A 21441-nucleotide genomic window follows, 5' to 3' on the forward strand; every position below is an offset into this window, starting at 1 on the left:
GGACATTGGAGTCCCTCCAAATTTTTGGCAGCTGTTGCATTCACTGCATAGGCAAACAGTATGGGAGACCCACTCCTTTCTAATGAGAACATATCATTACTTTGTGTCTTTAAATTGTTATTGGGATATTTCCTAAATTTTGCCAGCCGTTGGACACACTGCATGCCCTATAACTGGATAGCAGACCCGCTCCTTTCTAATGGGAACATGTCGTTACTGTGGCCCAGCTCTATGTGTCTTTAAATTGGTAAAGGGGTTTTTCCCAAATTTTGGCAGCCCTTGCAGTCACTGCATGGGCATTACCACTATAGGAGACCCACTCCTTTATAATGGGAACATTTTTTTTTACTGAGACCCTCCTCTATGTCTCTGGAAAGGGGTATTGGGGTGTGTCCAAATTTTTAGCAGCCCTTGCAGTCACTGCATATGCAATAACAGTATAGGAGACCCACTCTTTTATAATGGGAACAACAAAGTATAGCCGACTGCTGGCCCTTTAAGAATAGTAAGGGCCACCTGATGGCCCTATAAAAATACTGTTTGTGACTTTCAGAGTCCCTCCTTCATAAATGAAACAGGATGTGTCTGATGATGTCTCACACACCACATGGCCAGATAAGGTAGAAAAATGTTAAAGTGACATTTACTGGTGAATGCATTTTTCACTGTTGAAAGCAATGCAAAAGTGCAAAAATGCATAAAAAAACGCTACGTTTGAACATAGCCCAAGGTGTGGAGGAGCATTTTTGTTTTTGGTTATTTATTTTGCCTTATATACAAGTCATTACCCTGGAAAGGATGTTCCTTAACATTTTTCCCAGGAAAATCCATTTTCGTTTCGTTTTTGTATGTTTTATTGTCTGTAAAAGTAGCGTAATACCTCTAACAACGTTGTTGACAGCAGTGACCTGGGAGTCAGAGATGCTTCCAGGGGTCTTCCCCATGCTGTTCCCATGTCATTTGAGCACTGATTTGGGCAATTTTTAGGCCCTCTGCAGACCCCCGGGGGGGCCGCCAGAAAAATGCTCGAGTTTCCCATAGACTTACATTGGGCTCGTTACTCGGACTGAGCATTTGAGCATTCCAATTTGCTCAACCGAGCAATGAGTACCCGAGCATTTTAGTGCTTGCTCATCACTATTAATGACATATTCAGAGATATAAGTGATCAATATGTGGTTGTCTGTATGTCATCTTGGTTTATTCACCTGATATTAAGTTGCACGCTGGATATGTATATACTGTACTCCAAAAGACTTAGAGACAGTTCTTTATTTTCTAAACTTGAAAAAAAATTTTTTTCTGGTATAGGAAGTAAACTTCGTAGAATATATCTTGTCTGCTAAAGGTTTCCAGGTGAACCCCTCAAAAGTTAAAGCTATTAAGACGTGAGTGCAACCCAAGTGCCTGAAGGTCTTGCTGCATTTTCTTGGGTTTGCAAATTACTATAATAAATTTATTAAAAATGTTTCAAAGATTGGCAAACCACTTAGTGACCTGACTGAGAAGGAGGAAGATGTAGTGAATTGGAAACTTCAGCCTATCTGAGGTTTCACTGAGTTAAATGAATATTTTTCATCTGACCCTGTATTGATTCAGTATAGAAAAATGAAAAAGTTCATCCAGCTCACCATACGAAGTGGAATTCCTCAGGACACGCCGGGATTGAGAGCCTGTGTTGGCAACAGGGTGGATCTACAGCAGGAAAGAGAGATTTATCCAGCACAAAATCCAGGGAAATAATTAAAAACTAGAAATTTATTTAAACATGATTAAAAAGAGTACAAGTTAGAAAAATGCTCTAAACAGCATGATGTCTGAAGCGTTTCGAACTGTGTGTTCTTATTCATAGTATAACATGTGTTAGGGACGTTCCCTTTTCACATGCTCATGCATATTCATGTATCCTAATTGCTTTAATATGTCACATCCTGTTTAGCTAGTTTTTTTTTTTATCTATTGTGCTAACACGTTATACTATGAATAAGAACACACAGTTCGAAACGCGTCAGATAGCATGCTGTTTAGAGCATTTTTCTAACATGCACTCTTTTTAATCATGTTTAAATAAATTTCTAGTTTTTAATTTTTTCCCTGGGTTTTGTGCTTGATAAATCTCTCTTTGCTCCTGTATTGGTTCAATCTGATCATAGAGCATCCTTTTATTGTGGAGGTGAATGCCGCCGAGGTTGAAGTTGGACCGGTTTTCATGTGCCTTCTTTTCACCTAACAACAAGAATTATGACATCAGTAATCATAAACTTTTGGCAATTAAGTGGGCCTTTGAGGAATGACGCCACTTCCTCAATGGTGCGAAACATAAAGTCACGGTTATGTTATCACAGACTACTAAATTTGACTTAATTAGAATCAGCAAAAAGACTCAACCCTGAGCAAGCTATTTGAGCTTTGTTCTTTTGTAAAAAATGTGGTGATGTTCAAACCTGTCACTTAAAACATAAAAGGTGAAGCACTCTCCTGAAGTTTCTGTCCATTTTCGTCTGAGAGCTCAGAACCAATTGCTATTCTCTCTGAGAGTAAAATTGTGCTTCTGTTTCCCTGGATCTTGTATAGGACATCTGTAGATCCCAAGACTTGGCCCCTGACACTACTCCTACCTAAAAAGTATTTGTTCCTCCTCAATTTTGCCTATGTATTATTCAGGAGTCTCATGATTTTGTGCTTGCAGGTCACCCTGATATTAACAATACCATCTGACTGGTAACCAGCAATTTTTGGTGGCTAGCCATGGATAGGGACTGTAGAAAATACATGTTCACTTGTGAAATTTGTTCTCGAGCCACAATGCCCCGAACCCGTCCAGTCTTTTATCACCAGCCTTTACCCACCTTGGACGCACCTCTCCATAGACTTCATTACTGACCTCTCACCCTCAGAAGGGAAGACTGTTATCTGTGTGGTGTTTGATAGGTTCATTAAACAGTGTAATTTTGGCAATCTGCCTGGGTTGTCTAACTCTAAAACCTTAAGTAAAGTATTCATTAAACACTTTGTGTGTTTACATGGTATTTTGGAAAATCTAGTTTAAGACCAGGAGCTCAAGTTAATTTCCAAATTTTGCATGGCATTCTGTAAAAGATCAATATTTAGTTTTGGGTGTAACATATTCTGTTAGCTGAGTTTGCTATTAATAATAAATATCAAGAATCCATTAAAACTTCTCCTTATTTATGTAGTCTTGCGTTTCATCATCATTTTTAGTTCTTTTTTGACTAGCATGATGGATAGTCCAGAGGTTGAAAAATCTGTGGATAATAAAGGATATCTGGTCTGAAGTCAGAGAGAACTTGAGGAAAGGGCAAGGGAGTCAGACTTTAGCTGCTAATAAGAGATGTTCTAGGGTCATAAGCTTTGAAGCTGGGTACAAGATGTGGTTGTGCATGAAAAATATCAAGCTTAAGGTTCCTTCTGTCAAACTGGATCATAGATTTAATGGTCCTTATCAAATAATTGCGGTCATTAACTCTGCTGCTGAAACTTCTTCCATCTTTTAAAATACCCAATGTGTTTCCCAAGTCCCTCCTCAAGTTATAACCTTCACCAGTTCACCCTTTAATAGATCCTAATGAGGTGCAGCATGAGGCTCAGAGAAACCTTGATTCTCCAGTAGTGAGAAGGTCTGTGCATTGGAGGGGTTATGGCCCAGAGGAGATATCCTGAGTTCTGTCGAGTAACATCAACGCTAAAAACCTGATCAGGAAGAGTCAACTTTTGTTCCAGAGTAATAATTGTCCAAAGGGTCCAGAGGCCCCTCATAAAATAATAGGGTGGTGGAGTAGGGTGCCTCTGTCACATCTACTCCAGGGACTGCTGTTATGATATTTAATTCTGTCACCAGTCATCGGTATTCATTCTGCAGGCGACGCTGGTATTGGAGGAGACGTGGGGACCAAAATTTCTGTCCAATCACTTAGATTAGGTTGGTGGGGACTAGTCTGGCAGTATGGGTGTGGGTGCTGTCCATCTGGAGTGAGCAACTCCCTTCTTGGGCCAATTGGACAGCACCACTCCCTACTATAGCTCCCAGATTACTGCAGTCACATATAGTTAATTCTTCCTCTGGTTTGCTGCTGCTTCTACACTCCTGTTTTTTCTTTCAGTTTCTTGTTCTGAATTTGGTCTATTTACTGACATCTGATGTACCTTGTCTGCCCTCCTGGTTCTGACTCGACAACCTAACCACTCTTGCCAGCCTGCACCACTGGCCAGCAGCTTATTCCGTGGAGTCGACCCAAAAGCCCCTGTGTAAGTCTAGACTCCTATACAGGGGCTTAACCCCTTCACAACCTTGCAATTTTCCATTATTGCGCTTTTGTATTTTGCTCTCCTTCTTCCCAGAGCCATAACTTTTTTTATTTTCCAGTCAATAAAGCCATAGGAGGGCTTTTTTTGCGATTCAAGTTGTACTTTTGAATAACACCATTGATTTTACCATATAGTGTACTGGAAAATGGGAAATTCCATGGGTGGAGAAATTGCCAAAAAAGAGCAATTCCAATATATATTTTTTTTACTCACCATGTTCGCTAAATGCTAAAACTGACCTGACAATATGATTCCCCAGGTCGGTAGGAGTACACAGATTCCGAGCATGTATAGGTTCTTTTTCATTTAAGTGGTGAAAAAAAAAACGAAATTTGTAAGGAAAAAAAATTTTGCTTTGTGTTGCCATTTTCCCAGAGCCCTATAGTCTCCATTTTTCGTCATCTAGGACTGGGTGATGATTTATTTTTTGCGCCCCGAGCTGACATTTTTATTTATTTGTAATTCTGGAGTTTTGATTTGTTTTCTCGTTACGCCGTTTATCGATCTGATTAATTTACTTTATATTTTGATAGATTGTATATTTCTGAAAACAGCAATACCAAATATGTGTATATTTTTCATTTGTTTTATTTTCAGTAGGGCAAAAGGCGGGTAGTTTGAACTTTTGGGGTTTTTTTTGTGTTTTTTTTAGTTTTTAAAACTTTTTTTTTTACTTTTTACTGGCTTCAATAGTCCCTTTAGGAGACTTGAAGCTGCGATCATCCTATCGCCTGTGCTACACATAGCAGGGCTTCAGCTGTGCTATATGTAGCAAAAATCCCAATCTCCTATGAATGCCGACCATGAGCTGGCATTCATAGGAGATTCACAATGACAAGCACGGCGTTCTTCTGTAGACCCCCGGCAGTCATTACAACCCATCAGTGCTCCGCGATCACATGACAGGGGCGCCGATGGGTGGAACTTGTGGCGCGCGTCTTCCCCTAGCGCATGTTAAATACCGCTGACAGTGATTGACAGCGGTATTTAACTGGTTAATAGCTGCATGCAGGTGGATCTCGGATCCTCTCATAGTTCTTAGAGGCACATGACAGCTGATCAGCTGTCAAGTGCAGAGAAAGATACAGGCTCAGCGCTGGAGCCTGCATCACAGACAGTGACCTTTGATGTACCTATACTAGAAACTGAAATCTTTGACACCTCCTTCCTTTCTAATCACTTTTGAAACGAGGCAGGAAAACAACATAAACTTTCCCAATGTTGTGCAAAAAATATTTGACATTTCTAATGCCATAAAAATGGTGCAAAGGTCTTCATAAATTTTCCCTTGTTCTTTCTTTATCCAACAAGCACATGGAATGGTTTTGAAATAATGAAATATTATTTTTCATCAAATCTCTGTAATCAATGTGCTAATTCCCTCTGTGAAGAAATAAAAATTCTAGCTATTTATTGGAAAAACTGAAATTTACCCTGACAAAGCTGTGTGTAAAATGTCTGTTGGGTTTACAGGGTGAACCAGATCTAGATACTAGGGTTTTTGCCTGTTTTAACATTTTTATCTCTTAAACGGATGGTCGTAACATTTCTTTTAAGCCTAAATGTCTGTCTATTTAATGTCATAATCTAATCTGTTTTCTAATATATTTTAATTATAAAGCGTCGTTCCCTCTCCATGTTGTGTTTTATTTTTTTATTTTTGCCTACTTTCTATTTGATGATGCTTTGAGAATCCCCAGTAGATGTTGAGATACTCAAGTGAGTCATAATCAGGGGTCATTGCTACAGCCTCTACCCCCATCTGGAAATCAAGCGTCAGTGATGTCTGTTTCAGAGGCTGGGCTGTCCCTGCTCTACTGAGCATGTGTCAGTTGTCAATTATGACAGATACTCAGTAGGATCTTGTCATTGTGCAATATTCTTTTTAATGCACAGTGACAGTGCACTCCCTCGCCAGCTCTGATGAGAAGTGACAAGCCAGCAAGAGAGTGCACTGTCAGTGTGCATTGCAAGGAGAAGACCTGGCGAGCAGAGACCAGTCCAGCCCCCGAAAGTGAAATCACTGGTGACGCTTTGTTTCTTTTGATTCTTATACTGTGCAAGTTTTGGCTATTTTAAGCCCTGTAATATATCTGATTTATTTGCACTGCATCTTATTTTGTAACTTTGTGGTTTGTGCAATCAGTCCTTTGTGATTGTCTGCTTTATTCATAACATATTTCATTAAAACAGATTAAAAAACAAACTATAAATCTTATACTGATCAGTCCCACACATTATTGTATTTTGATGGAAAAAAATGAAAATAATAAAATGCAAACATGAGAAGAATGATAGCAGCTCTAAGACCAGGTGTCCATTACTAAGTCTTCTCATCAGTGATGGAACGAGCAAGCAGTGGCCAACGCTGTAGAGACAAAAGAAAATTGAAATTACTATGTTATATAAAAACAGTTAGTACACATATAAAATACGATCTCCCCTTATGTATGTTCCCATGACTGCTGACTTAAGGGTTCAGACAGATCTTACTAATTGTCTTTCCCATTTTCCTTACATCTGTAGTATTTAATGGATATGTCATAGGTATGTGATTAGAGGGATATATATATTGCGTAGGATATATGGTACCAGCCTAATGCGGTCCTAAAGAGTGATGAGCGAGCATGCTTGTTACTCGAGATTTACGAGCATGCTCGGGTGTTATCAGAGTATTTTCGGCGTGCTCGTATTTTATGTTCGAGCCCCTGCTCGTGCATGATTTGTGACTGTTAGACAGCTTCAATACATGTGAGGATTGCCTAACAGTCGCAAATCATGAACACGCAGGGGCTCGAACATAAAATACGAGCACGCCGAAAATACTCTGATAACACCCGAGCATTCTCGTAAATCTCGAGTAACGAGCATGCTCGCTTATCACTAGACCTCAGCTGTTTCCATTTTTTACTCACTATGATGGAAAGTGGTGACTTCTTTACCAGGAAGTGTAAATTCATCATGTCTCATACATGGTTGTTCAGATCTTTTAATATTTACATATAAGGGGAAGTAAAGCAATAAATCAGAATATGTACCTGATTTTGGTAAGCACTCGTTGTCTCTCATCACATATTTGTGAAAGGGTTTACCTAAATAATCATCCATAATATCTCTGTCTAGCATCCTGTCAAACTCAAACAAGCATTGTGTACGATCACTGAAGAGGAGGTTTTCGCCGTAACTGGAAGAAAACATCTGAAATATGTCCTTCTGAAATCCTGTCCGTCCATAGAGAGACTAAAGGGAAGCAAATATTGGGATTAGAAATTCAACACTAGCACATATTTCTTTATAAGGCCTCATTCACATGAGTGTATAACTCAGCAGAGTGCTATCTGATGTTTTATCTCATAGCACTTGGACAAGTGTTATTCTGTGGGGCAGTTCAGAGCTGCAATTTTTTTTCCATGCCTATTTCACATGAGAGAACAATTGCAGCATGCTACGAGTGCATACGATATTCAAATCACCCTCGCTCATTCAAGTCTATGGGTACATGTGAAACATCGGAATGCACTCAGATGTTATCTGAGTGCCGTCCAATTACCGCGGACCCAGACAATGGAGAAATTAAGTTCTCCATCTTCCCCGCACCTGTGCTGCGATTCTTTCATGCGAGAGAATAGGATCACAATAAGGTGACACTTGGATCCAACTCTGACAGAGTTTCATCCAAGTGTCATTTGCATAATCGGCCAGATTCTCTTGCATGAGAGAACATATGCTCATGTGATCCCAGCCTAAATCTGTATATTGCATCCCAACTAGTCATAGAAATGTGTTGGACATACACATGTAGACATGAGGGTATGTGCCCACGATGCGTACCAGCCTGCGGCCCCGATGCTGCTGAAGAGCCGCCGGCGGCTTCTGCTCACCTATGCAACTGAGCGGCGCCATTCTTTTTTTTCACCTGCGGGCTTTCCTCATAGTTAGTCTATGGGGAAAACCCGCATGTGGACCTGCCAGAGAAATTGACATGCTGCGGTCTGGAAAGACGCGCCGCATGTCAGTTTCTGCAAGTGATCCGCAGGTGCACGGAGATGCATAGTGGACATGGGATTTCTACAGATCCCATCCACTATGCTGTAACATCTGGACGCTGCATGCTTGGCGCTGCATAGACCCGCAGCAGCTCCTTATCATGTGCACATACCCTGATAGGCAATGACATTAAAAATGACCTGCCTGACATTGTATAGGTCCCCATTGTTCCACCCAAACAGTGGACTGCATAAGAGCAAGGAAGGTATCCTGTGGTTTATAGCTCCAAGAAGTTAGTGGCAGATCCTTTAAAAAGGTTGCCCAAAATTATGAACATGCTACACGTGGTCATCAATACATGCAAAATGAGAAACTAATATGTACTCGCCCTTCTAGCTCTGGCAGCAACAGCTCCCCCATGCTTCCTTTTACACTGCCTTCAAACGTCATATCCCTTATGCAACAAGTGACATCTGTGGCCAATCACTGGCTCAGTTTTTCATGTACTGCTGCCTGTGTACAATGTATCCATTAATTTGGACCACCCCTTTTGGACACACGTCGGTGAGCCTTGCTTGCTTAGGATCCTGTTGCTGGTTTAACATTTCTCCTTCCATGTACCACTACTTCCGTCTTTCCAAGTTTTGTCCGAAAGTGTGAACCTTTGACAACCGTAAGAAGTGAAAGTGCAGCAGCCATTAGTGGCCGCTGATTGGCTGCAGGGCTCACGTGGCATAAGAATGTCACTCTAGCTCCGGTGCCGACATCACTGTAATGGACCCGGTATGGGAGGCGAGTATACAGAGTTTTTATTTTTTAAGGGGAACTACTTTATTTAAAAATCAGTTGTCCAGGTAGTAGACAGCCCTTTAATCAGAAAATATAGCAGCCTGCTAATATGCACATACCACTTTGATATCACCCTGAAAAACAACCTATAAAGGGGTATAACTATAGGTGGTACAGTCACATCCAGGCTCAGGTGCCTAAGGAGACCAAAGGCTACTAGGACACAAAAGCAAAGGTAGTATTAGGCCCTGTTTCAGATTTGCATTGAGGCCCAGGATTTTCTGACCTATAACTACACAAACTATTGTGCATCATAAGAATAGGACACAGCTTATAACAATACAATGTCACACAATATATAGAAACAAATATTTGTGCTTTGTGTAAACTGTTTATACAGAAAAAATATAATAACATAATACTATAATGGCCCCAATTCATCAAGATTGGCAATGTTCACATTGGTCTTGTTGAGGGGGCGCGTTGGAGTCAGACACTCCTGATTCATTAAGAGGAGCATGCTTGTTAATAAATCAAGAGCGTCTGACAAGTGCCATTCGCCTCTGTGTGCCTCACCACTAATCTTACTCTAGTTAGGAAATGGAGTAAGATTTCTTGTATAAGTAACACCACACTCATCATATTGGAGGAGCTGGGTGAAACTGGCATGAAAACACCAGTAGTCGCTAAATTTTTGAGCAACTAGACACAAATTTTGTGATTTTTCAAAGCCACTTTGACATAATAGCTTTGCTGAATCGGGGCCAATGTGTGGTATTATGATTGTTTGACAAAACGCTGCCATATGGTGATACAAACTACAACTTTTCACCACGACGAAATGCATTTCTGCATTTATTTCCTCAGCAGCCATATCAATCACTTACTTCCTGATTGTGTATAATTCTTACAACATCTTTGACACTCTCTGGTCTGGTGACGGTAACTTGATTGACGATGCCTGAAAGTTTACATTTTTTGTAGTCGCTGACAGGGGCGCGAGATCCGTCAAGACATAACAACTCAAAATCTGTGGATTTTAAATCCTTTGCCCAAAGTGCCGGATTTTTACCTGGATGACAAATAACATCACTTGTATACACTATCCAGTAATAATCAGAATCACCCACATTAGTCAGACTCAGAATAGGGTATATATTTTTTTGAATATAACACAAACCCATTTAGTGCTCCATGGAGACACTGATATGGGGACATATGACCTTGCTGTAAAGAGATCATAGAAATTTGGAAATGTATCCATCGTATCCGAAGTGATCCTTTACCCATTAATATAAATAATTTTCCAAAGGAACTTGCTAATGTACTTTTGTTTTTCTGTTTTTCACCATATACAACATTTCTGCTTGCTGTCAGTGAATTGAATATTCATTTTGGCTTCGTTTAGCAACTTAGGATAGGGTTTTTCATTCTAAATGTAAAGAATAATATTTCATTCATTCACAGCCGTCAGAAATCTTAAAATATGATGAGAAATTGAAATACAAAGTACACAAGAAAGTTCAAACACTTTAATTATACAATCAATAAAATTAAATGTCACTGGTAAAGATATAATATGCAGACCTTAAATTATGGGCAATATTCTGATATATTGTATAAGGGCAGCTCTACTGACCCAATTTATTACCACCTTTGTGAGGAGCCGTGTCAGATACTTGTTCTCTTACCATCTGTATTTTCATATACAGCCGTGTGCGGCACAAAAGCAACATCTCCTTTCTCCACCAGACACCTAAAAGTAGAGGGAAAAATAAAATAGATTTAAGTTACATGGCTGGCCGTGAACGAAAAATCCCTGCTTCCCTTGTGTGGTTTGTACAGGTAACAGATAATGGAAGAATGACCTATTTCAGGAGACGCGGAAAGTGGTTTCTGTTAGTGGTCTCTCACAGTTGCTTCAACCTCATCATGTTCACCTTCTGGAACACCAGACATTCCAGATATTAATTTTTTAAAATATTTTTAAATTAATTTTCAATTTGCTGAGTGAATTTGTAAACTCAAAGAGACATGTTCACTGCAGTTGAAGTAGAAGTGCTGAAGTTTTACTTATAAAGGTATGGTAGGTGCATTCGTATATGAAAACTTGTTCCTTGATCTTGGCAATACGTTACTGACGTTTCGGTTAGTTGAATCTTTATCAAAATTGTCACTAGACAAAATGGTGAAATATAATTAAAGAGAGCACAATATCGATCAAAGTTATGAAACAAGGCAAACAAGTGATGAAAACATACATATATATATATATATATATATATATATATATATACACACACACACACACATGATGGAAAAAAATAAAAAAGTGGCAAACTTATATACATATATTTACACTAGATGGTGGCCCGTTTCTAACGCATCGGTATTCTAGAATATGTATGCGGCCACCCGGGCGCGAGTAATCAGCGAAGCAGTGTTTAAATGGGTTGTGCACTACTTTAAATTAACCCCCCAATGTATCCCCCTGGGGCCCCTAATGAATTTTGTAATTACGTCATGCTGTCAATACTGCTTGTGACAACATCGCTGACCACACACAGCCAGCACGTAATTCCCCAGTTTAAATTTGGCACCAATATCGCTGATTGGTCGCGATGAGGACCGGGGAGCGGCGCTGCCTGTGCGGGTACTTCTACTAGCGCCAGTCATCTCCCGGCTGCATCGCCGCTGACCTCCGTGCGGCAGATGAGCCGCTAACGGCCGCCATCTTGTTCTGAACCCCGCGTCGCTGATTGGCCGCGGCCGGACCAATCAGCGACGCAGGATTTCCTGGACGGACAAATAGACGAGATAAGCCGATTATATAGTAGACTAGATGGTGGCCCGATTCTAACGCATCGGGTATTCTAGCATATGTCTCCCGACCCTCCTTTATAATGCCCCATGCAGGAAGTCACATCCCCCGTATATAATACCCCATGCAGGATGTCACATCCCCCGCATATAATGCCCCATGCAGGAAGTCACATCCCCCGTATATAATGCCCCATGTAGGATGTCACCTCTCCCCCATATAATGCCCCATGTAGGATGTGACCTTTCCCCCCATATAATGCCCCATGCAGGATGTCACCTCTCCCCCATATAATGCCCCATGTAGGATGTGACCTCTCCCCCCATATAATGCCCCATGTAGGATGTCACCTCTCCCCCCCATATAATGCCCCATGTAGGATGTCACCTCTCCCCCCATATAACGCCCCATGCAGGAAGTCATATCCCCTGTATATCCATCCTCCCATAGTGCCCCATGCAGGTCCCCATGCAGGAAGTCATATCCCCTGTATATCCATCCCCCCATAGTGCCCCATACAGGTCCCCTATGGCCCCATACAAAAAAAAAAATCCAATACTCACCTCCCTTCTCAGCTGCTTCTCTGGACTCCAGCGAAGCCGGCATGTTCACGCTGTGCGCTGTGACCGGTCAGGAGAGAGCGCTGTGTAAAGACGTCACCGCACCCTCTGACCTGAGACGTCACAGAGCATCAGTGGAAGACACAGGAGCTGCTGCGGAGGCACGGGGAGGGGTAAGTATGACGCCGGTGCCGGGGTCCTGATCGAGCGGGGGAGGGACGGGAGGAGAGGAGAGGGGAGGGGAGAGGAGGGGAGGGGTAAGTATGACGCCGGGTGCCGGGGTCCTGATCGAGCAGGGGAGGGATGGGAGGAGAGGGGAGGGGAGAGGAGGGGAAGGGGAAAGTATGACGCCGTTGCCGGGGTCCTGATCGAGCGGGGGAGGGACGGGAGGAGAGGAGAGGTGAGGGGAGAGGAGGGGAGGGGTAAGTATGACGCTGGGTGCCGGGGTCCTGATCGAGCGGGGGGAGGGACGGGAGGAGAGGGGAGGGGAGAGGAGAGGAGGGGAGAGGAGGGGAGAGGAGGAGCGTCACACTTGTCCTCGGGAGATAAGCGGCCGTAGCCGCTGATCTCCCGACGATAGCCGCATGTAGGTCAGCGGCGCCTGCGGTCGGGGGACTTATGCTGCGAGTAGCCGGCTGCATTGCCGCTGACCACCGTGCCACACATGAGCCGCTAACGGCCGCCATGTTTTTCAGAAATGCCGCATCGCTGATTGGCCGCGGCCGGACCAATCAACGACCCGGGATTTCCAGGACAGACAGACAGACGGGATAAGACAATTATATAGTAGACTAGATGGTGGCCCGATTCTAATGCATCGGGCGCAATCAGCAAAGCGGTGTTAAAATTTGGCGCCTATATCGCAGATTGGTCACGGCCGGCGGTCGCAACTAATCAGCAGAGCGTTGTTTAAATTTGGCACCAAAATTGCTGATTGGTCGCTGCTGCCAGCCCCGACCAATCAGCAGAGCGTTGGTTAAATTTGGCGCCAATGTGGCTGATTGGTTGCGGCTGCAGTACGCGACCAATCAGCAGAGCGTTGTTTAAATTTGGCGCCAATCTCGCTGATTGGTCGGGGACGCTGCCCGCGACCAATCACCGATTTGGGCGCCACATTTAAATATCGGCCGCGACCAATCACCGATCTTGGCTCCACATTTAAACACCGCTGTGCTGATTGGTCGCCGACGCTGGGCGCGACCAATCACCGATTTGGGCGCAACATTTAAATAGCGTCCGCGACCAATCAGCACAGCGGTGTTTAACTTTTGCGGTAAGATCAGTGATTGGTCGGGTCAGAAGACCGCAACCAATCATCGAATCGTCTTAGTGAGGACCGGGGAGCGGCACTGCCTGTGCGGCTACTTCCGCAGTGAGAACCCGGGACATGAGCGGGCGCTCGCAGCAGAAGTATCCCGACCCACAGTCGGGGTCCTTCCGCTGCTACCGGCCGGGAGATGAGCGCCTCGCGCCGCTCATCTCCCGGCTGCATCTCCGTCCCGCAGATGGGTCCAGCGGTCGAGGTCCTTCTGCTGGTACCTCATCTCCCGGCTGCATCGCCGCTGAGCTCCATCCCGCAGATGAGCCGCTAACGGCCGCCATCTTTTTTCAGAAATCCCGCGGCGCTGATTGGCCGCTGCCGGACCAAAGAGCGACGCGGGATTTCCAGGACAGACAGACAGACAGACAGAAAGACAGAAAGACAGACAGACGGGATAAGACGATTATATATAGATGTTAAATCCTAAGTCTATGAGCTAGCAAGCCAATTCTGTACAAATGGCTGTTGATCTGTGTGGGGGAATCAGCCCTAGAAATAGTAGGGAAGTAGTATACTTATAGGAATAGATAAGTATTTTATACCTAGTACTTCATACCAACTTCTTCCTTTTCGGTGACAATTATTACATTCAGCTGTGGGGGATCACTATGGTCTAGAACAAAGCTCCCCGTTATGCAAACAGCTACACGAGCCTTTTTGAAGATGAGATCAAGTACATAAATTACTTATTTAAATCATTTGCCTCTTTCTGGCATCACTATATTGATGACATCTTTTGCATACGGAATGGCTCCATTGAATCTTAAGGTTATGTGCACACGTAGTGTTTTTGATGCATTTTCGCTGCGTTATGTAATCCATCTGCCACCTAATGCAATGACAATCCTGATGTGCTGTGCACATGATGCGGAATTTTCCGCTCAGGATTGTCATTGCGTTTAAAAACGCAGCATGTCCTTTCTATGTAGCGTTTCTGCAGCATTTCCCACCCATTGACTTTAATTGAACTGCAGCAAATCCGCAGGTATAAATATATATATATAGAGTGGTACCCGGGTTGGCTGGGGAGGACTACTACTCCCATCATCCGACCGCCGGTGCCACTGATAACAGCGAGAGCAGCGCGGCTGAGGGGAGCAGTAGTGTTCTCAGCCGAGCCGGGGCTGTGCGCTGCGTAAAAAAAAACAACAACACTATCCTCACCTGTCTGGCGGCCCCCGGTATCCTCCTGGTCCTCGCGATGTCCTGGCGATGTGTTCAGCCCGGCAGCTGGCAGTACAGTGACGGGAGTGTAAATCGCTGCGCTGCCAGGAACTGAGGTCACGTGAGCACTCAGATGAAGATCAGCTGAGAGCTCGTGACCTCACTTTACGGCACTGGTGCTGCATGGGAACATTCTCAAGAATGTTCCCACGAACCACTGATGCTGAGGTCACCAGGGCTCATCAGCTGATCTTCTGATAAACCCAAGTGACCTCACTCCTGCACCAGAGTCATGTACACTGACAGGAGTGATTACACCCCTGTCAGTGTACATTGCTGTCTTCTACATAAGTGACATCAGTCATTGCTGATGTCACTGCTGTAGAAGTGACCCGGATCGCCGAGGGACAATCTGGATTGCATTGTGACAGCAGACAGGTGAGGGATATGGTTGTTTTTTATTTTTATTTTTTACAGAAGATCGAGGGCTTCAGGGACTGAGTGTATAATAGTAAAATTATTAAAACCGTGTGTATTTTTATTTCCTTAAAATACTGTATTATGGCCATGTCTCTTATTGAAAAAGTGGCGAAAACTTTACTACGCAGTTAGTAATAGGGGCATCTTATAGACGCCCTCCATTACTAACCTGGGTTTCATGTCAGCCGCCAATACAAGGCTGACATGAACCCCAACCCCATTACCCCACTTGCCACCGCTACAGGGCAGTGGAGGCTAAGCGCCAGATTTGGCACATCTTATGGATGCGCCATTACTGGGACTGCTGAGGGGTGATATTATTAGCCATGGAGGGGGCCAGAATCCATGGCCCCTTCCCTGGCTATTAGTATCAGCCCGCAGCTGTCTGTTTAGCCTTTTCTGGCTAGATTTTATAGGGGGACCCTACGTCAATTTTTTTTCTGGGGTCCCCTTGTAATCTAGCCAGTAAAGGTTAAACAAACAGCTGTGAGCTGTTATTAATAACCAGGGAACATTGTTGGCCAATGGCCCCTTCCCCGGCTACTAATATCAGCCCCCAGTGGTCGGTTTTCCCTCTGCTGGTTATAAAAATGATGCGGAAGCCCACACCATTTTTTTTAAAATTTTAGGTTCGGTGCCCATGATTCATACTTGGCAGTGCTTTGGACACATATTTTTGCTGCGTCTAAAACATTGCATTCTATTGAACGCAGGTAAATCCACATGTGTTCACTGAACTATGCGGATTTACCACATTCAATACATTCTAGTGGTCAAATTTTGGTTACGTTAGTCTCCGCTGCACATTTTGACCAATTGAAGTGTCATTATATGCGGTGGGGTCACATGTACCGACAACAAAATTGTGGCATTTGAACACCGCGTTTTGGACGCAGCAAAAATACGCTGCGCCCAAAGCGCTGCTGAGTGCTGTTCGGGGGGTGTAGAAGCTAATGAAACAGCTGTGAGCTGTTATTAAAGCCAGGGAACATGTTTGCCTAATGGCACCTTCCTAGGCTAAAAATAGCAGCCCCCAAAATTATATGAATGGGAATGCTAATGAAGATTGGGTGAATGGGATTAGCTGACATCTAGCTCTTTTGTTTGGTGATTACAATGTGTCAATTGGGCCCTTTCATTACCAAACCTAATTAAAGTAAAGTACAGAGTTAAGTAAACACACAGACACAGTAAACACTTTATTTAAAATACAACAGACACATTATTTAATCATTTAAATGAACCAATATACTCACCCCAGTTCTGATGGTAATGGTAACGTTCCTTTCAATTAACTTTATTTAGTTCCAAAAAGCATTTATTGATGTACAAAAAAAAGAATTAAAAAGCGCTTCAAAAAATGCGTCAAAAATTCCAAGGAGATGCAGAAACGCTACAGAAATTTCTTCTTCAAATCCTGAACATGGGCACATAGCCTTACTCACGTTTGTCTCCTCACTCAATAGCACTAGACCAGGTCTACAATTCACCTTACACCATTACCATAGTCAAATCAATTTTCTTGACACCATCATCAAAGACGAACATGGACATCTCACTTCTGATTTATGCACAAAATGGATGGACAGAAATAGCCTGTTGCACCATTCCATCCACCGCGTGCTTTCCCAATGAATGCAGGAGAAGGAAAGCGCGCGGTGGATGCTGGGCTGTGATGCGCAGGGAAACCCCGTCCACAGCCCATCAATCAGCAGGGAGCCCGTCACCGAGTCACGCCCGGCTGCAGACAGAACTTGACGTCACATCAGCGGATGCCAGAGTCAGCTGCAGCCGGAGTCACGTGATGCCTGTGAGCGGTCAGCGATAGCGCCGCTCACAGGCAATAAAGACCACACAAGGTATTTACAAAAAAAACTATCCACAGTTTAAATACATTGGGGGCATTTTAAATAGTAGTGGACAATCTCTTTAACTATGCTTGAAATTTTCAAAATTTTCGTCAAAATTCTAATATTTACACAAGTAAACGCAAAAAATATCGGTCTAAATTTACCACTAACATAAAGTACAATGTTTTGCGAAAAAACTATCTCAGTATCACTGGGGCACGTTGAAGCATTCCACAGTTATCACCTCATTTATTGATACTGGTTTGAATTGTAAAGTTTGACCTGGTTGGAAAGGTGATAACAGGCTTGGGGGTGAAGGGATAAAACATTTCCTTCTTCTCCCCACTCTCCCTTACACATCTTTGTTGCAAGTACACCACTAGGTATATAGAGGCAATACAGATTAACATGAATTCTTGGAATCCTGAGGAAATTTTACTCAGTGCCACTAGTGTTGAACGAGCACTAAAATGCTCAGGTGCTCGAAGCTCGGGCCAAGCTCACCGTGATACAACGAGCCCAATGTTAGTCTATGGGAGACCCGAGCATTTTTGCGGCGGCACCCCCGGCAGTCTGTAGAAAGTCTAAAAAGTGCCCAAAACGATAGTGACAGTGCTCAAATTACATGAGAACAGCATGGGCATCGCCCCAGGAAGCATTTCTGACCCCCAGGTCACTGCTGTCAACAACGTGGTCAGAGGTATTAAGCCACTTTAACGGGCTCACAATAAAACGTTCAAAAACATAACTAAAACGGTTTTCCTGTGAAATATGTTAAGGAACTTCCTTTCCAGGGTAAAGACTTGTGTATAAGGTAAAATAAATAACCAAAAACAAAAATACTCCTCCACACCTTGGGCTATGTTCACAAGTAGCATTTTTTATGCGTTTTTGCACTTTTGTATTGCTTTCAACCGTGACAAATGCATTCACCGGGAAATGTCATTTTAACATTTTACAATCTTATCTGGCCATGTGCTATGTGACATATGCATACAGTGCTGAAAAGACATGGGAACAGCATGAGGAAGACCCCTGGAAGCTTCTCTGACACCCAGGTCACTGCCTAAAAGTGTGCCCATCAGAAGTGATCCTTTCCGCATCAGAAGATGCAGACTTGCAACTATCCCTGTGCAAGTCCTTGTCCTAGGGCAGTGTTCAATTGTACCTCCCCCATTCCTTGCAATGCAAGCGCAATTATGCAGCCTGTCACCCACCCACCCCCAGGCTGCAATACCATACTGCTAGCTTGCTTGCACTTGAAATGGGGCCTTTTAGTTTGGAGGAGGCCGAAGCTGGCCACCACCTCATGGCTGCTTCGGCAGCGAGGTATCAATACTCAGTCCCCAGCCACCCAGCGGCCGGGTGTCCACGCTCGGTCCCCAGCCGCCAGGGGGCGGCCGGGTGTCCATACTCAGTCCCCAGCCGCAGCGCGGCCGGGTGTCAATAAACGGTCCCCAGCCACCCCTATTTCTCCTTGAAAGTTCCCCCACATTTTTATTAGCCCGGCCTGCTTTAGGGCAGCATTGGACGAGCCCACCAGAGAACCAGACTCCTCCGGTGGGCCCTGGCTTCTCCATCAGAGGAGTTGAGAGTGCCAAGGTGAGGAGCATGATGATGATGATAGAAGTTAGCATCTGCTTTGTTTTCTTGGAATGCAAGCGTAAGTGTGCAACCTGCCACCCACCCACCCCCATGCTGCAATACCATACTGCTAGCTTGCACTTGAAATGGGGCCTTTTAGTTTGTAGGAGGCCAAAGCTGGCCACTACCACATGGCTGCTTCGGCAGCGAGGTATCCATACTCAGTCCCTAGCCGCCCGGTGGCCGCGTGTCCACGCTCGGTCCCCAGCCGCCAGGGGGCGGCCGGGTGTCCATACTCAGTCCCCAGCCGCCCCGCGGCCGGGTGTCCACACACGGTCCCCAGCCGCTAGTGGGTGGCCGGATGTCCATAAACGGTCCCCAGCCGCCACTATTTCTCCTTGAAACTTCCCCCACACTTTTATTTGCCTAGCCTGCTTTAGGGCAGCATTGGATGAGCCTACCAGAGAACCATACTCCTCCGGTGGGCCCTGGCTTCTCCATCAGGGGAGTTGAGAGTGCCAAGGTGATGAGCATGATGATGATGATAAAATTTAGCATCTGCTTTGTTTTCTTGGAATGCAAGCGTAAGTGTGCAGCCTGCCACCCACCCACCCCCAGGCTGCAATACCATACTGCTAGCTTGCACTTGAAATGGGGCCTTTTAGTTTGGAGGAGGCCGAAGCTGGCCACTACCTCATGGCTGCTTCGGCAGCGAGGTCTCCATACTCAGTCCCCAGCCGCCATTATTTGTCCCGGTAACCTTCCCCACACTTTTTTTAGCCTGGCCTGCTTTATGGCAGCATTGGTCGAGCCCACCAGACAACCAGACTCCTCCGGTGGGCCCTGGCTTCTCCATCAGGGGAGTTGAGAGCGCCAAGGTGAGGAGCATGATGATGATGATAGAAGTTAGCGTCTGCTTTCTTTTCTTGGAATGCAAGCGCATGTATGAGGTAGCGGCTAGGCCTGAGGTGGTCAGCGTTTTGGCGCATATCCTACCACCTCTGAGGATTGCTGGATGTTTTTCTGCTACTATCCCAGTTCTATGACTCCCGTTAAAACAAAGCTTCAGGTGATGAATGATGGATGAGGTGGTGGCAAAGGAGAAAGAGCAGCAGGAACAGGGACCATTCACATCAATATTAGGCCAGTCAACCACACAAGTCTTGTAGGATATGTTTCTGTACCGAAAGGAGCGGTTCGGCTACACAGTTATAGGGCATGAAGTGAATGCAATGCCTAACAAAAATTTCGAGGCACTCCAATGCCCCTTGGAAGTGACATGGAGGTCAGTTAACTAAACCTTTTTTTCCATTTATAGCAACTGGGTCTCCTGTGCACCGTTGGCCTAAGCAGTGAATGGAAGGCTTTCCAAAAATTATGAGGAACTGCAATGCCCCTTGAAACAGACGTGGATTACAGCATACTAAAAACTTTCTACCCATTATTGGGGAGTGGGTCTCCCTTAGTGTTCGCTTATACATTGAAAAGCAAAAGCTAACTAAAATTAGGAGAAAATGCAATGCCCGTTGAAAGAATGGTGGAGGTCGCAGTGGAATAAAAAGACAATATCAATGCCCCTTGGAAAAGTGGTGGAGGTCGCAGTAGCTTAACAAGACGGTTTTATTGCCCCTTGGAAGAGACGTGGAGGTCGCAGTAGCTTAACAAGATGGTTTTAATGCCCCTTGGAAGAATGGTGGAGGTCGCAGTAGCTTAACAAGACGGTTTTTATGCCCCTGGGGAAAGTGGTGGAGGTCGCAGTAGCTTAACAAGACGGTTTTAATGCCCCTTGGAAGAGACGTGGAGGTTGGAGTAGCTTAACAAGACGGTTTTAATGCCCCTTGGAAGAGACGTGGATGTTGCAGTAACTTAACAAGATGGTTTTAATGCCCCTTGGAAGAGACATGGAGGTCGCAGTAGCTTAACAAGACGGTTTTAATGCCACTTGGAAGAGACGTGGAGGTCGCAGTGGAATAAAAAGACAATATCAATGCCCCTGGGAAAAGTGGTGGAGGTCGCAGTAGCTTAACAAGACGGTTTTAATGTCCCTTGGAAGAGATGTGGAGGTCGCAGTAGCTTAACAAGACGGTTTTAATGCCCCTTGGAAGAGACGTGGAGGTCGCAGTGGAATAAAAAGACAATATCAATGCCCCTGGGAAAAGTGGTGGAGGTCGCAGTAGCTTAACAAGACGGTTTTAATGCCCCTTGGAAGAGACGTGGAGGGCGCAGTAGCTTAACAAGACGGTTTTAATTCCCTTTGGAAGAGACGTGGAGGTCGCAGTAGCTTAACAAGACGGGTTTAATGCCCCTTTGAAGAGACTTGGATGTTGCAGTAACTTAACAAGACGGTTTTAATGCCCCTTGGAAGAGAAAAGTGGAGGTCGCAGTGGAATAAAAGACAATATCAATGCCCCTGGGAAAAGTGGTGGAGGTCGCAGTAGCTTAACAAGACGGTTTTAATGCCCTTTGGAAGAGACGTGGAGGTTGCAGTAGCTTAACAAGGTGGTTTTAATGCCCTTTGGAAGAGACGTGGAGGTCGCAGTAGCTTAACAAGATGGTTTT

The 21441-nt window shown here is 44.3% G+C and overlaps 1 protein-coding gene across 2 annotated transcripts in view; it reads right to left on the bottom strand.

Annotated features, from left to right (window-relative positions):
* Window positions 1–6472: 6472 nt before the first annotated feature.
* LOC141258986 (saxiphilin-like) overlaps window positions 6473–21441 on the bottom strand; it is a 337568-nt gene continuing 322599 nt past the window's right edge. For both annotated transcript variants that reach the window (XM_073674334.1, XM_073674333.1), the window contains exons 17-20: window positions 10794–10858; window positions 9990–10174; window positions 7365–7566; window positions 6473–6694 (exon numbers count right to left, since the gene is read on the bottom strand). In XM_073674334.1, the coding sequence (XP_073530435.1) occupies window positions 6663–6694; window positions 7365–7566; window positions 9990–10174; window positions 10794–10858 (484 nt within the window). In that variant the 3' untranslated portion in view covers window positions 6473–6662. The remainder of the gene's footprint in view (window positions 6695–7364; window positions 7567–9989; window positions 10175–10793; window positions 10859–21441) is intronic.

The sequence above is a fragment of the Phyllobates terribilis genome, unplaced genomic scaffold, assembly GCF_046119375.1.
Source record: "Phyllobates terribilis strain yellow unplaced genomic scaffold, ASM4611937v1 Scaffold_3__8_contigs__length_932513732, whole genome shotgun sequence".
NCBI classification, from domain to species: Eukaryota; Metazoa; Chordata; class Amphibia; order Anura; family Dendrobatidae; genus Phyllobates; species Phyllobates terribilis.